The sequence below is a fragment of the Plasmodium malariae genome (genome assembly GCF_900090045.1).
Source record: "Plasmodium malariae genome assembly, contig: PmUG01_00_45, whole genome shotgun sequence".
Classification (NCBI taxonomy): domain Eukaryota; phylum Apicomplexa; class Aconoidasida; order Haemosporida; family Plasmodiidae; genus Plasmodium; species Plasmodium malariae.
Genome location: NW_021638319.1, coordinates 8614 through 25864, shown reverse-complemented (window position 1 = coordinate 25864; position 17251 = coordinate 8614). Strand labels below are relative to the sequence as shown.

Genomic DNA, 17251 nt, shown 5'->3' with positions numbered 1-17251 from the left:
ATATATATTTTTTTATATAATTTTTTCAATATTTTTTAATCTTTTATTTACTTAATTCAATTGAAGTGTTAAAATTAGATATAAATTTACATTGTAATGTAATAATATATAATGTATATAATACATTTAAATTTTTTGTAATTTCTTTTATAAATACATGTCTTAAAAATGTTGTAAAATAATATATGAATATTTTTATTTTTTATAGTAAATAATATTTACTGACAGTGTTAAAGAGATATATTCATATAGTTATCAAATGCAGTAAAAACTGAAAAAATAAATAACAAATTTTAATCTATTTATTTGAACATTTAAATTAATAATATGAGAAAAATTATTACGAAACTTCAACATTTTTGTTTAATTTCATATAATATTCCATTTACATGAGATTATAATAATTTTATTATTTATTGTAATGTTCTAACAAAATTGATTTTTTTTTTTAACCATATTGTATAATTATTTTCTTTGTAAGTATAACCTAATAATTTTTCATATTTTGAATAAGTTGTTAAACGCATTTTTATTAATAAATATACGTTAATGTCCATTTTACTAATTAAAATTTAGTCCTAATGGAATCGTTCGTATCCAAATGTGGCAACACATATATCCAGTAGAACACTTATATATAATAAATTATACTAATTTAAAACTACTAAATTTCATAATATTTACCACAAGTAATTAAATTTAGGTAATTCTTATGTATAAAATGATTAAACCTTTTTGTATATATTATTTCCATATATTTGTTTCAAATATATCAACAGTTTCTTATAATTTATATATTATTAATTCTTATCAAGAGATAAAAGTATATATAAAATTTTTTTTATAAAGCTATAACATTATAACGACCTATATCAAAAATAAATTACAAAAGACAATAAAGAGGAACATACTATAAGTTCCTATAACGATTTTGCTTATAAATTATATGTTTCTGAACAAGTAATAGATTAAAAGTTATCATTTGCTTTCACGTAAAAATATCTATAAATATAGGCGTTAGTACTAAAAAATAAAAAAAAAAATGTTATATTACGTATATTATTGTGAATTTTATGTATAAATGATGTATTTCTTATTAATGTTACTTCTGTTGTAATTTTTTATTACTAGCTATTGGGTTTTTTCTTTATAAAAGATGTATATATTTTACATAAAAATATATACTTATATTTGTTTAATATCATATTAGGATTAGAATATATTCCTTCTTGTGGCATATGTTTTTAATATAAAAAGGATAAGAAGAATATAAAATAAATAATAATATGTTAAATTTTTTTATAGTTCTCGCATAAATTCCTTTAATGTTCATAATTTTAGAATTTCATTTAATTAATATATTGGAATTTAATATTACTCTAACTATAAATAAAATGTTATATAATTTTATTGTTAGTTCAGATAGTTATTTAGAATTACCTATAGTAATAATGTAGTTTCATCATGGATTGGGTAGAATTTAATGTTTTTCATATTTCTAAATTTATACACAAATTTTATGTTTGTGATAGAAACAAAAGATAAGTTAATTAAAAATTAAGGCTTAAATAATTCCTAATAATTTTTTTGAATCTAGGGTTTGCATGGATTTGGTTCTTCGTCAGTGCAATATATTTTAAATCCCAAATTTACAAGCATAGGAAAACATATTAAAAAAATAACTTCTTCCTTAAGAGTTGAGAAAAATAAAAGAAAATTTAGAAAAAATTGCTTAGATCTGGCTGATTATATAATTGAGAGAAGCCACGCACCCGCACATATTGATCAACCTAAATGGGACTTAGCACTAAAGAATTGGTATCAAATTCAATATAAAGATCTAACTAGACATGGGGAATGCCCTATGATTATAGAGAAGAATGAGAGAAATCTTTTAGAATTAAGTTATGAAGTAAAAGATTTTCATGAAAAAAAAAATAGAGAGCTCAATCGACTAAAATCCTTCCTTACAGAAAATAATACATATAGTTGTAATAATGATCCAGCTTGTATGAAAATACTTAAAGAATATAATATCTGGATTAATGATAGGAAAAAATATTTTGAGGGAAAAAGAGAGCTCATTCAAAAAAATTCCTCATCTGAACAAAGGAAATTGAAATTTTCAATACCAATTAATAACTTGCTGAATCCTGAAATATATAGTGAACTTTCTGAAACTTTACCTTCAGTTTCAGTTCCATTTGAAGAAGAAGATGGAAAAGAGATAAGAGGAGAAGGAAAAGGAGAAGACATATCCTTAGGAGTAAGAGGAAATGCGTCTGAAAATCAAAGTACACTACAAGAAGAAGCTTCAACTTCAGGACCATCATTACTTGAAACATCTGAAACTATAAGTACAGGAAAATTACCTGGATCAGCTGTAGATTCCCCAATTCCAGAATCTGAAAAATCAAAGTTTCCTAAAAATTCAGAACAACCTACTTCAATGACTGAATCTGATCCTGTAGAACAACGTCCAATAACTCGTGGATTAGGAGAAAGTACTGGTCATATAACTACTATACCATCTGATGAAGCATTAAAACCTGATTCAAGTTCTGTTTTTATTATACCCTCTAAAAGACCAGGTATCACTTATTTTACTTATTATTATATTTTTGAAATGTATATGCTAAATAATATATAAATTTTAAAAGATATTGAAGATACAGAAGGAAATCAATATAACGCCCACATATCGTATATTTTAACAAGCTTTCTAGTTATTATAGTATTTTCCTTTTTTATTAAAGTAAAATAAAACTAAAATATTAAAAATAACATAAACTTGTAATTAATGTAATATTTTATTTTATAAATATATTTCTATTAAATTGTAGTATGTTTTAATAGGTATGTTTAAAAAAAAGAAAAAGATAAAAAGAAGAGAAGTTAAATTTCTGAGAATATTAGTACCTTCCTATTATAACAGAAGTAAATTTTTAAGACATAATCATTTGGAACACCCAATAAATGAAGACGAAGAAATCATTAAAAAAATAAAAATACAAGAACATAATATGAACAAAAATGAAAATGTATTATACGGAAAAAAGGACAGATCCATAACTATTATAGAAGTACATATGGAAATACTGGAAGAATGCAAAAATAAAGAATGGGAATATAACAAAGGAGAATTTTTAGCAATATGCCAAGAAGTATTAACAAAAAAAGAAAATAGAACCTACACTAACTTAAAAGATGATGAAGTAGTAATGGATAATATTAAAAGTACCAATGAAATTGAAAAACAAAAAAGTCTATGGAATAAATGGGTGGAAAGAATAAAATATTTTTGGAAAAATTGAGAAAAAAGGATTGGTTTAACAATCTGAAAAATGATTGGAAAGAAGAAAGATCATACATAAAAAATAGTGAAAAATTAAGAAAATATCTTTCAAATAAAATGAAAAAGATCCATTTTTAGAAAGAAAAAAAGATATATGGAGACGTTGGGTATCAAGGAAGGGTACTATTGTAGAAAAATATTTGGAAGAGGACTTGTTTGAAAAATTGAGAGAGGAAATATATAATATGATAGATACATATGAAAATGAAGGAAGAAAGGATGATATATTATTTATGAATAAAGAAGAATTGGAAAACAAAGAAAATTATGAAGTATTATATAAATACTTTAAAACAAAATTATTAGAAAAACTGTGTATACTAGTATTTATGATGGTATTAGAGGAATGTAAAAATGAGGAGTATATAGAAAATATGGAATCACATTTCGATAATTCTATAAATGAATGTATAACAGGAAAAAACTTAGATATTAAACCAGAAATTGAGGAAAATTTAACTGATATTAACGGAGATGTTTTAGGGAATATAAAAAATAATAAAAATTATACTTATGAGGGAGAAGACTGTTTCAAAGAAGAATTGAAAGAATGGATAAGAGAAAATGATGCATACATAAATTCCTTAGATAGTGATAATAACATAGACGAATGTTATCAAGTGGTAGAATAATACATGCTATATATTAATAAAGACAAATTCAAAATATATTTGAATAATAATCAGGAGAAGTTGTACGATATCTATGAAATAAATTTCTTAAATTTTGTTATAATCTAAGGAAGAAAGAAAAAGTAGAATGCAAAGAAATGAGTTATGTAAAATAGAAAAAGAGGCATAGTATATGAAGATTCAAACGTTTTTATTTAAAAGATATTCCAAGATTATATAATTGTTTTTATTCTTATTAGAATATTTCTACAAAAGTTATAGTTACACATGATTCAATAAAAATAGCAATATTTTAATGTGTATATAAAACAAATAGTAATTTTTATATGTTATATAGTAGCATATTTATTTAAAAAGTTTTAAGCAATGTTTTTTTTTTTTTGATTCCTTAATAAAAGTTTTTTTTTATTGAAATATTTGGATATATTAAATTTTTTACATATATTATTAAATTGTATTTATTTTATTACCTATATTTTAGATAAGTATATAGTAAAATTGTCGGTGCCCGGTTCCCATGAAATTGATATTAATGCGTATATCAGGATCTTATATAAAAATTTTTTTTTAGTATATATATATTACATTATTTGTTAATTCTTAAATTTTCATAAATTTCACTTTAGAAATAATAAAAAGAATGCATTATTTTATATTATATAAAAACAATAATATGTCAATTAAAATAAGATGGTACAATTATATAAAACTGTTAAATTGGATAATACGTTTTAAAATAAAAACGTTTGTACGTTAATTTAATCCTAGAATATAAATTTTATATTTTTACTGTATAAATTCTTTTCATGTCGTAGGTTCATGTCACATTTTAATAAAACATGTGTCATATAAAAAATTTGTGTTATTTTATTTTTTTTTTCTTTCATTCCTATCAATACTGTTGTATGTAGTACAAATATTTATATTTTTTAATTATAACGTAATTTTTAGAGGGTATAAACTGTATATAGCCAAAAGATCATTTTTTGGATGATAAGCAACAAATTAATAACTATATACATTGTATAAGCTAATGCACCAATTTTCACAGCATATATTATATTTATACTAATTCTGAAATAAAATCCCTATGAACTAAAGAAGTCATTTTATTTTAATTTTATTATGGAAATTATTGATTATAAAAATTTAGAATTGTTCTGTTCGAATATTAATATATATATATATATATATATATTCTTTTTTTTTTGGAACGTTTAGGAATATTATTGGATTTACAAAAAATTATTTTTTTTTTATTGCTTTTTATATAAATTTGTTGAAAATATTTACAAAAATATATTTAAAATTATATATGATTTTTTATACTTTATATTTATATTTTATTTATGTATTTGTATGCGTTTTTATAATATAAAAGAGCAATGCAAATACATATATATTTATATCGCTATCTTGTAGATAAACAGTTATTATTTTTCTTAATTAAAAATATTGTAAAATTAAACAATACTAATATGAAAGAAAAAATGTAATCTTTTATTATAGTAAAAAATCAGAATTATATTTTTTATTTAGGGATGTTCTAATTTATATTGCATGGCCTAATGATAACATAGTTGAGAGTTTAACTTATAATTTTTGATATCTGAAATTAAATGTATTATAAGAAAATTTCCATTATATGTACATTTATAATATTATAAATAATAAAAATATATTTTTTTCATTAATCGTATCCTAGATAAATATTTTGTTAACTAGAACTGTGAAGATGGAACCTTAAATTCAACAACCGATATATTATTATCAGAAAATGAGAAAGAACAAATAATATATAATTAAAGATATATTATTTAAAATTGGATAAGATGATTCTGAAAATGAAAGTGATTATACTGAATCGACTTATTGATGAAAAGATTAGTGTAATGTCAAACATAATTCAAATTTTACGGAAAATAAATTAATCAAGAAATGAGTGTTTATTATATGTTAGTCATTTGAGGTGATAAATATATTTTTGTTTTTGAAAAATAATTATATAGAGGATTTAATTCTATATATTAATATCGGAAATATACCAATATTACTCAGAAAAAAAGTATAGAATATTTAGCATGTATGGATATCTCTTTATTACTTACCTTGTAAGAATACTTTTGTTTATAATATTTTTGTTGCATTTTTTATTTCTTAATCCTTTAGTAAATTTATTGTTTGTTAAGGAATAAATTACGAAGAACAATATTTTACTCTAACGATAGAGGTACAACTACAATGAACTTAGTTACTTTATTTTGTAGTTTAATGACCATTTATGTACTTGTAAATTTTATAAAATACATAGTTGGTGTTTGAGAAAATTAGTTATATCCTATTTACATTTCAAATATTGTTTTTATAAATAATATTCTTCATACATCTAATGAAGTTTTTCTTTATACTTAATGGAATTATATTCTTAGCAACAGAAATCGTTTCATAATTATAAATTTTTTCTTATGAGCACTGAATATTATATAAATATATATGGATACATAAAAGTAGAAAAAAATATATTAAATAGTTTTAACATTTTGCATGTTTATACATTAGTTCTATTATAATAATGAATCATTTTCTGAGGTAATTTAATACTCTTATGAATTGTATATAAATATATATTTTTCTAAGCATATAAAAGTAAAATTGATATTTCTCAATATTCATAATATACATATTTGCTTTATAAAAAAAAATGATACGTACAATATGTATCATGTGTATTTACATTGTGATAAGTATGAGATCGTTTAAATTAATTTATAAAATTAGACTTAATATAACTTCTCTATCCTAGTGAATTAATTAATATTTTTAAAAATTATATAATTTTTTTTTTTTTATTGTTCTATGTGATCACTTGAATGAACATTTAAAAACATATTTAATACATTAGTTTAATTTTCATTATATTACGTTGTTCTTCGTATATTAAAATCAAAAACATATCTGTTCTCGTGTTTATATGTATTTTTTATGTAAAAGTAAATATAGCAAGTCATATTTATAAAAAAACTATTATGTGAAATATATGTTTTATAACTTATTTGATATAAAGATATTTTCAGTAGATATTTTTTTTTTGTGCGAGTATGAAATTATGAATACATTAGTATATAATTCTTTTTTAAAGTTTAAATTATTAACAGAAGATTATCGATTTAAGAATTCTTGAAAGATTATTTTTATTTAGAGTTTTAAAAATTTATACGATTACTTTTTATGTTATGTAATTTTTTGTGCTAAGAACATTTTTAAAAAATTAATTATATGTGAAACATATATTGATAAAAAAAAATTATATTGACTTTGCTATCGAATTAATTAAATAACTAAATTATATTAACTATAATGTTTTTATGTAATATACCTTGTACAAAATTTCTCTATAAATATTTAATAATTTTTTATTATATTTCTTATAAATATGTATATAACATTAAAAAAGAAAAAGGTAATATAAAAAAGGTCGATGAATTTATAAACATTTCTTATAGACATAATAGTATAAATAATATTTAATTAAATACTATAACCTTCAATATTTATATTAAGGAAGTAAATGATCAGTTCTTATATATCTTCCAAATATATACTTTTCTAGTAGTTCATATACTATAAATTTGATGTTATAAATACATTATAAATCATAATATAAAGTGTATTATTATAAAAGAATTAACAAATATACGACGAAGAGAATAAAAAGAAAAGTTGTAATAAATGTTGTTTTCTTCATTTATTATTGTATTATTAAATTTATTAATAATATTATGGGAATAACCAGTTTTTCCTTGATATATAAAATAAAAAGATATACAAATTAATAAGGATACATCAATTAAATGAGTTATACTTAATATACAGAATAACGTATTATGTATGCTCTCTACATTCTATATTTTCTATATATTCCATACTTGGTCATATTATGAAAACATATATATAATTTTTTATTTTATTTTGTAAATTAAAAAAATTATTATTTAATTAATTTACTGTATTTAATAAATAACTTATATACACTGAATATTTATTGATGAATTATATTTATAGTATATTTTATAATGTTACATTTTTATAAATAATATTAACATAACAATTTTAGATTATATTTTTGAAGTTATATTTCCCTTTCTCATTGTAAAACAAATTGTAATTATACATTATTTTTAATAATTTTATCAAAAAAAAAAAAAAAATTAAATAAATAATAATAGGGTTCTATATCATTAAAATTATCTTATTGTTAATTATATCATTTCTTCGTTTATTAGCGTATTAAATACTTATATTATGGAACAAAAATTTAAGTCTTTAATATATAATAAAATTCCTACATTTATATTTTTAACTTGGATATGTCATTCTTACATTTATATGGTTATAATAATGTCTTTTAAGTGTATATATATTATTTATTTTTTTCTGTTTTTATTATTGTTAGTGTTTTGTTTTACTGAGAATTTATTCATTTGATTAAAAAATAATTTTTTTCTATTTTTTCAGAGTAGGCAAAGTAAATCATTGGTTGAATGCTACAACCAACATAGACGGTTATACGCAAAAAATTACCGTTTACTGGCAATATATAAGCAAGATAAGGATTCAAGTATTGTGTATTTAAAAAAAGAGATACCAAATCGAGTAAACAATATAAATGATATGTTTAATAATGAAAAATATTCCTCGGGAAAAACTGAACAATTAAATGGGAGTTCACAAGGAAATAAAAGAAGACATCAAAAAGATATGAAAAATAAATCTTGTATATTTGAAACTAAAAAATATTCCCATTTAGAAAAAAAAATCTTCAAAGAACTTGATTATGTAGATTTTCTCAAAAACAACAAAACAATTAGTGATAAGATTTACAAAAAAATAATGATTAAAAAATGCGGATTACGAGTAGCCTTACCAATATTACTGTTTTTTGTATTAGCGATATCGTTCATATTAGATAATTTTTGTGGATGTGGGCTTACACATGGTTTGATTAAATTAATAATTCTTATTTCACCTGCCGTATCTGCTACTCAACTTCAACAATATTCTTCATATCTTAAAGAATTTAGAGATCTTTCAAAAATCTTTACAAATGACACTTCTCCCGCTCTAGCAATTTTGCATATGTGGTTGACGAAATCACCTTTAAGCTGGTTCACAAATTCTGTTATAAAAACAAAAAATAATATTAAAGCAAACTACTGTGTAACAGGTTTTTTTGGTTTCCTTATATATTTTGTACCTGTTTTCTTACTAGGTATCATACTTATATCAAGAATTGTTTATTATCATAAAAAAGTTAAAAAATATGAAAAAATTAAGTTCAGGAAAAGATAAAATGAATAATAGAAAATATCTTTCTGTATGTAATGAAAACTTCAATATGAACTAATATATATAATATATTAAATGATATTTGTATGTGTACAATCATAGCTGCTTATATTTTATGAATGTACGCACATGTACCTGATATCATTGATACACATCAGTGAAAAAAAGATGTTCTTATGTTTTTTTTGTATTTGAGTATTTTAATATTTTTCACTTTGTAGTTTAATTCATAATTTCAACTTAATTTTTTATTTTGTCTTTATGTATATATATTTTTTATTTCTATAGATTCCAATGAAAAATATGTACTTGTGAGTTATAATTAATATATTGTAGGGCAATTTGTATAATTTTATTTGTGACTAGTGTTAATTTGAATTTTAACTATAAATAATACTATTTTATATTTTTTTAATTTTATCTAGTCTAAAATAGATAATTGTTGACTTATTTTGAAAAAAGTTTGATAAGATTTAAATTGGAAAATATGTGTCTTTTTTTGTCTTAAGTTATATAAATTTAAATGCATTTTGTTGTATTGGCGTACATATATATATATAAATATATTATATAAAGAAGAACTTTATATTTATTATGGAAAATAAGTTTTATGAGAAATATGTTATTGAATTATTTCCTGATAAAACCTATTTAAGGGACTTTTATTTTTTTTTTTTCAGTGATATAAAATATAAATATATAATAAGATATCATTACTAAATTTCAGGTACTTAAAATAGGTTAATAACTTTGTAATTCTAAATATGTACATTTAAAGGTAGAATTACCGTGATTTATTACTTTATTATTGTGATTAATTTTAGTGTTAATTCTATATCTCAAAAATTAATTCTATACATATTATATTGAAATTTTATAAATATAGAATATATATTTTATATTTTTTACAATATTAATAGTTTAAGTTCATAAATTAAACGTAGTAAAAATATGATTATATAACATGAATATATACATTTTTTTTTTCATAATCAAAAAATTTCAAATACATTCATATCTATCGAAAAAGATATATTATTATTAGGGGCAATGAAAAAATATATAAGTTTTCTACGTTCATATAATAATTTACTAATGTTTTTTTAGTTATATTTCCTCGTTTTTTTATGTTTATTAATATATTATATAATTAGTTAATATTATTTTATAGATGTATGAAAATATAGGTAGGTTATATTGAAAAACACTAATTAATTTATATTAATAATGCTCTTTTTTTAAATAAAATTAAATTAAAAACATATAATTATTTTTTGTAAGTGATTTGTAATTACATTACTTTTATTTTCGATTACATGGGTGTTAATTAATTCTATTAAAAAAAATTTTATATTTTTGTAGAAGTTTTAATTAAATAAGTGTAATAATTTGATATTAAAAATAATAAAGAATTTTTAAAAGTTAAAAAATAAAAAAAAGTCATAGAATATGTATTGTAAATGTAAAAATATTCTAAATACATATTAGACAATAATATTAAATGATAAAATAATAATTATTCCTAATGATTATAGGTTTGAGAATCTTATAAACTAAAAATACAATAAATTTGTATAAAAAATATGTTTAGACGATAGCTTTTCCGATTATAATATTGTATCTAGGGGTGAATAAAATAACAATATTTCTTTAATACAAATATATATATAAGAGAGCAATTCACATATGATTTTCCTATTAAAAAAGGAAAAAAACAAATATATTTTAAGAAAATTTATTTATTTGTATATCATTTCATAGTTTAGTAAATATATAAATAGTTTAAAAAATATACAATATTTTAAGAAAAAAAACTCAAAAAATGTTTATAAATTATGAATATTTCTGAAACAGAAAAGAGTTTTTATAAGTATTTGTTTAGAATAATTACATTACTATACTAGCTTATTTTTCAAAATTAATTTTATAATATATATATGGATTATTATGAATTTTAAAAATGGGTGATTTATATTATATATGGGAATATCAGTTGTGAATGAAAATGTTAAAAGGAAAAATCATAGTATCAAGTAAAAATAACTATATAAGCGTCTTCCTAAGTGTAAGAAGAATGAATAAATACTGTAAAAACATAAATATATAATAATGTTAATTTTAGTAATATTTATATTGATTTTTAATTTTTTAATTGTTCTCAAGGAAAAGTAATGATTTTTAAGAGAAAAATTAAATAATGATGCATTTTGAATGTTTACATTTATATTTTGTGAGTATAATATATTTATAATTTTAATTACTTTGGTTACAGAATATAAGGAATATAAATATTTATATTTGATATATTTTCTTTAAAAATATTTATAATAAAATATATTTTTTTATGTATTTATATCCATTTATTTTATTGAACCTTTAAAATGTGATTCTGACATAATATATTTTTTAAGGAAAAAATACATAATAACTTGTGCTTTCTAAAAATAACAACAGAAAAATTGTCAAATAATAAATTTTAGTAAATTACCTTGTTATTCTTTCTTATTATCCATGTATATATTATACACTATATATACATTGTTATTATATGTTAATGTATTCATATGAAATAATATGAAAATAATGTAAATGTATATTGTATATGTACAACAATTTTAACTCTAATATCCTTTTTTTTAAAATATGTCAATATTTATTCTAAATATATGTAATTAATTAAAAAAAATAGTTAATAAATTAAGTAGATAAATATAATGATTTTTCATTTTGATATAATAGCATAAATTAAACTTCAAAAAATATAATAACTCTAATATGTTAAGCTAAAAAAAAAGTATTCATTATTATAAAATAGAATACATGTGTTTTTATAAATTAGGTAGTACCATATAAATAGGAATTATTAAAAAAATTATGCAAAATGAATGATTGCTTGTCGCTACGGAGGAATTAGTGGATGTTTTATAATTAGCATAATATAATATGTTTTATTTTTTTATTACTTCTGATATTATAATAATAAACATATTATTATAAATAAATAGCTTTCCAAATAGATGATATTTATAAAATTATAAATTTTAATAGAAAAGTATACTTAAATTAGTAATTGTTATATTAATATATAGAGGGATCTTTTATATATATGTTCTCTACATTCTGTACAGAAGATAAACTCAATATTTACATATAATAAGAAAACGTTTATTTATTTCCTAATTAATTCTGAAAAAAATTAAATAAAAATTATTTAATGAATGCACTATATTAAATGAACAAATTATATATTTTAAATATTTATGAATCAATTAATATTATTATTTAATTTTAGTTAAATTGAGTTTTTTTTATATAAAGTTATGATAAAAATTATGTAATATATTTTTACTGTTATTTTAATTTTTTATATGTGATACATTCTATAATAATTATATACATTTTATTATATTTTTACGAAATAAAAAAAATAAATTTTTACGCAAATATTGTGTCAATTATAATTAAAAATATAATATATAATTGTTAGCTTCTTAATATTTTATAAAATTATAAGTCTATATAATGGAAAAAAAAATTAATTCAATTAAATTTATTAAACTTTCTGTATTTCTCTTTTTAAATTTGATTTTCCACTTAAACAATGATGTGGTATGACAAAATTATTTATATATTTTTGTATTATTGTTATTTTTTATATTTTACTTTTATTAATTTCGTTTTTACCATTAAATTTTGTTTACTATTATATAGCAAATATTTACATTATTCTTTTAGAGTATAATTAGTAAATCCGTAGATGATAACTTTTATCTTGGTAGAAAATTAGATACAAGATATTATCGATCACTATCAAAATATAAACAAGATAAAGATTCAAACAATATTTGTTTAGGAGAAAGATTTTCAAATAATGGAGTAAATGAACGAAGAGATATATTAAATGATGAAAAAGTAGTCAAAAAAAAAAATCAACAATTAAAGAGAAGCTCATTAAATAATGCGCAATATTTTACAGAAATTGTAGATTATAATAAAGGGATGTTTGATGGAAAGCATTTCCATTTTGAAAAAAAATGGATTAAAAAAAAAGATTACGATCATTTTCTTGAAAAAAATAGAAGAATTCGTGATATATCATTAAAAAAAATAGGGTTCAGAGATTACGGATTTGCAGTTATTATAATTTTTATATTACTACTGTTAGGAATAGGATATCCCATATTACTAGGATTAAGGCATTTGAATACTGTAGGGGAAAAGATTAAGGAATTACTAGAAGGAGTTTCTATAATAGACAGCAGTACAGGAATACCATCTTATACTTATGTATTATCATTTGCTGTGAGTATTGTAATATTATCTATCATAATAATAATAGCTATGACTAAGATCTTAAAAAATAATGAAAAATATAATAAAATTAAGTTAATTTATGGGTAAAATAAATAATTAGGAATATATGTCATTCTGTAAAAAAAATCATAGTATGAAATAATAAATATTATATCAATAGTGATATATTTAATAAATATAATTGTAATTACAGTAATCTGGTAAGGGAATGTCTTCTTAACTGTTCTTTTTAATATATAACAAAAAAGATTATATTTTTCATTTACTTCTTTATTTAAGGGATATAGAGATTTTAATTTATATTTCATCGTAATATTTGTGTGGAATTCAAAATATTATATGTTATTATGTATATTTATATATATAAATATTTGTCTATTAAAAATATATGTGTTATATAATTAATATAAAATAGCACACTTAACATAGTTTTTTTATAACTCTGATGGTTTATATTTGTTCTATGGAATTTCATTTTTCCGTTTATATATTGTTCTATTGTATATTTATTATTTTTTTATTTATTTTTGTAAATGTTCCATTTATGTTAAATTTAAAATAAATGTTTCTTATTTTATGTATAATCAAAGGATATGAAATTATTACACAATATAAATATACATATAATCTTTTGCTTATTGAAAAATTCTACTTCGTAGTAATTTTAAATATAATTTTTATGAGATATAAGAAACTAAAAATATTTATTCTAAAAATATTATTCACGGACAGTTTTTTTTGATCATACAAATATGAAATTAAAAGTTTATAATAAGGAAACATACCATTTTAATTATGGATTATTTATAACTAATTACTAAATTATGGATCATAAATAATTATAATTAAATAAAGAATTAAAAATTTTAATAATTTTATTATTCTACTTCATAATACAATTAATATGATTTTGTAGAAATTACGTAAATATATATTATACTGAAATCTACTGTGTAAATAAGACTAACATTTTGTTTATTTTTTGTGTAATTAAAAGAATATACCAATGAGTTAAACTTAATTAGATATTAATAGATTAATTTTTGATATACCATCTTTTTTTTTCTTTTAAAATATATAATATTTATTTATCTATCATATAACATTTTTTTGTATAATTTCAATTCTTTTTATTTTAATAATTGATACAAATTTTAAATTTCGCATGGTTGTCATTTAATATTGATCTGAAAAATATAGATAATCAGTTAGAAATATCTCTGTTATTTAATAAGAACTGTCATCTTTTTTTTTTCACAAAATTAAAGGCTTTTATTTCTAACAAAAAAGTATAATTTCAGCCACAACTGTGTATAGAATTTGGTAAACATAATGTTTCCATAATATTATTGTACATTTTGCATATGTTATTTCAATATTTTAAACTATATTTGAGTCTATATAAAAGTCTAATCACAAAGAGTTCAGTTTATTTATAATACTTATAATTAAAGTTTTAATATTATTTTTTATATTATTTCTTTAAATATTTACAATTCATGAAGAAAATTCAAAATAAGATATATAATGAAATTATTACACAAATGAATAACTTAATTATTAGCAAATATTAAAAATTTAACGTAATATATATATACTTATCGTTTACATATTATTATTAATAATGTATTATAATGTTCTAAATTTTTTGTTCTTCCTCATCTGAGAAAAACGCCAAACATTTCCCTTGCTTAACCTATTAATAATAAATTAAGCATAAATAAAAATATGTTAATTTTTATATAAATAAGAGAAATTCATTTGTTTGAAATTACTTCTGAGAAATAAATTTTTATGAATTTTAATAACCATATAATTAGAAGAATGTAAAATATAATTTAAGAAAAATATTAGAATTTAGTAATCTATTATTAATATATGAAGTCTATACTTTTAATTAAAATCAAATGGATTTATAAGCATAGCATCATTTTGAGACTGTTTGGAAAAAAGAAGAAATATAGAAAAATATAGACACACATGAATGAAGGAATATATCTAAGAAAAAAGAAAAAAATTATTATAGCTATAATATGGAAAAAAAAAAAAAAAATTAATAGTGAAATAAGAATAAGGTAAATTGTTCGAAAATCTAATTATGAATGTTTCTTAAAGAATAAAAAAAATTAAAAGAATATCATGGAAAATGTTTCTAATTTGAATTTGGTGTATGTTACATAAAATATTAATATAATATAAAGAAAAAACTAAATATACAATGCTTCTATTTGTATAAGGATATATTAGATAAGAAAAAAAAATATATAAATGGAAATAAAGTACATAAAAAACTATTTAGAATGGAAAATTCAGAAAGAAGCCACAGAAGTAATAATTAAATAAATTGTCTACATATCCTTGTTCATAAAAAGAAAAAAAAATAATTTATATATATATGTATATACAATCTAATAGAAAAAACATAATAAATATTATGTGGACCATAATTATCTACAAATTTAACTTATACATATGAAGGAAATAAATAAATTATAATAAAAAGAAGGAATACACAAAATTTTCGAGTGCATTATTAAAGAATTCTGTAACCTTTGGAGATAAAGAATATGTTGCATATAAAATTCCTTGAAGAAGATAAGCCAGAATTATCTATGAAAACAAATAGATATTATACAAATGATTTATAAAATTACATAATTATTCTTTTACACTGTGGTTGTATGAGGGGGGAAAGCATAGTATACAAGGGGAAAAAAAAAAGAACTAATAAATCATGTGAGCATATATATATACGCACTTATTCTTTTTTGGAAAAATATTTGTACTCATAATTTATAAAAATAATTATAATAATATATAGTGCTAAAAATTATATGTTTTATATTTTTTCTATATTTATATTTTTTTTTAAATATTAATATTTAGTGCATTTATAACATTTTTAAAATATTTTCTTTTTTTCAATTTATTTATTATTTTTTATTTTCCTATTTAGCAGTATATTTACTTTAACTAACTGAAACAATATTTTTTTTAAAAAACATGTTTATATATCTATTATTCATAAAAATTATGTTAATATATTGTAGATCATAAAAAAATATATTTATAAAAAGGGAGGAGTGTTATGGTTATTTATAAGAAATTGGGAACATTTACTAGAGTAATATTTATTTATAGTAGTAATTGTATCATTGAAAATATTAATAAATAGTATTATAATGCTTTATCCGTAACTAAAAAAATAGCAACATGTGTTAATAAACTAATGTAATTGTTGATCTAACTCTATTTTGCATAATTTAGTTAAATATTTATGATATAATCATTTGATAACGAAAAAAGATATTAATTTTAATTACAGAAAGAATGGACAAAAAATTATTGAACTAAGGGTGTAAGGACAATATTACGGTTAATAGAATTATAGCAGCCTTTTTTTTTTTTCATTATATTACAAATTCCTCTATATATATAATTTAAAAAAGTAAAATAATAACAGAACATTTAAAAATAATACGGTGTACTAGCAATGTATATTTTAAAATTAATTAAAAATTATTATTATAGAAAAATAAATTATTATAATTTATTAACTTTTTAAATATATATATTTTTTCTAGATTTAGTATTATGCTATAAA

The 17251-nt window shown here is 19.2% G+C and overlaps 3 protein-coding genes across 3 annotated transcripts; all 3 read left to right on the top strand.

The window, feature by feature from the left end:
• Positions 1–1394: 1394 nt before the first annotated feature.
• On the top strand, positions 1395–3987 carry PmUG01_00074200 (STP1 protein; the record flags this gene model as incomplete). The annotated part of the gene is made up of 5 exons (XM_029006277.1): positions 1395–1445; positions 1598–2591; positions 2670–2755; positions 2844–3264; positions 3434–3987. The coding sequence occupies 5 exons, from the start codon at positions 1395–1397 to the stop codon at positions 3985–3987; spliced, it is 2106 nt and encodes a 701-aa protein (XP_028859233.1).
• Positions 3988–8289: 4302 nt separating this feature from the next.
• PmUG01_00074100 (fam-l protein) lies at positions 8290–9336 on the top strand (the record flags this gene model as incomplete). The annotated part of the gene is made up of 2 exons (XM_029006266.1): positions 8290–8376; positions 8503–9336. 2 exons carry the CDS (start codon positions 8290–8292, stop codon positions 9334–9336), a joined length of 921 nt encoding a protein of 306 aa, XP_028859232.1.
• Positions 9337–12855: 3519 nt separating this feature from the next.
• On the top strand, positions 12856–13734 carry PmUG01_00074000 (fam-m protein; the record flags this gene model as incomplete). Its single annotated transcript, XM_029006255.1, has 2 exons — positions 12856–12942; positions 13069–13734. The coding sequence occupies 2 exons, from the start codon at positions 12856–12858 to the stop codon at positions 13732–13734; spliced, it is 753 nt and encodes a 250-aa protein (XP_028859231.1).
• Positions 13735–17251: the final 3517 nt, after the last annotated feature.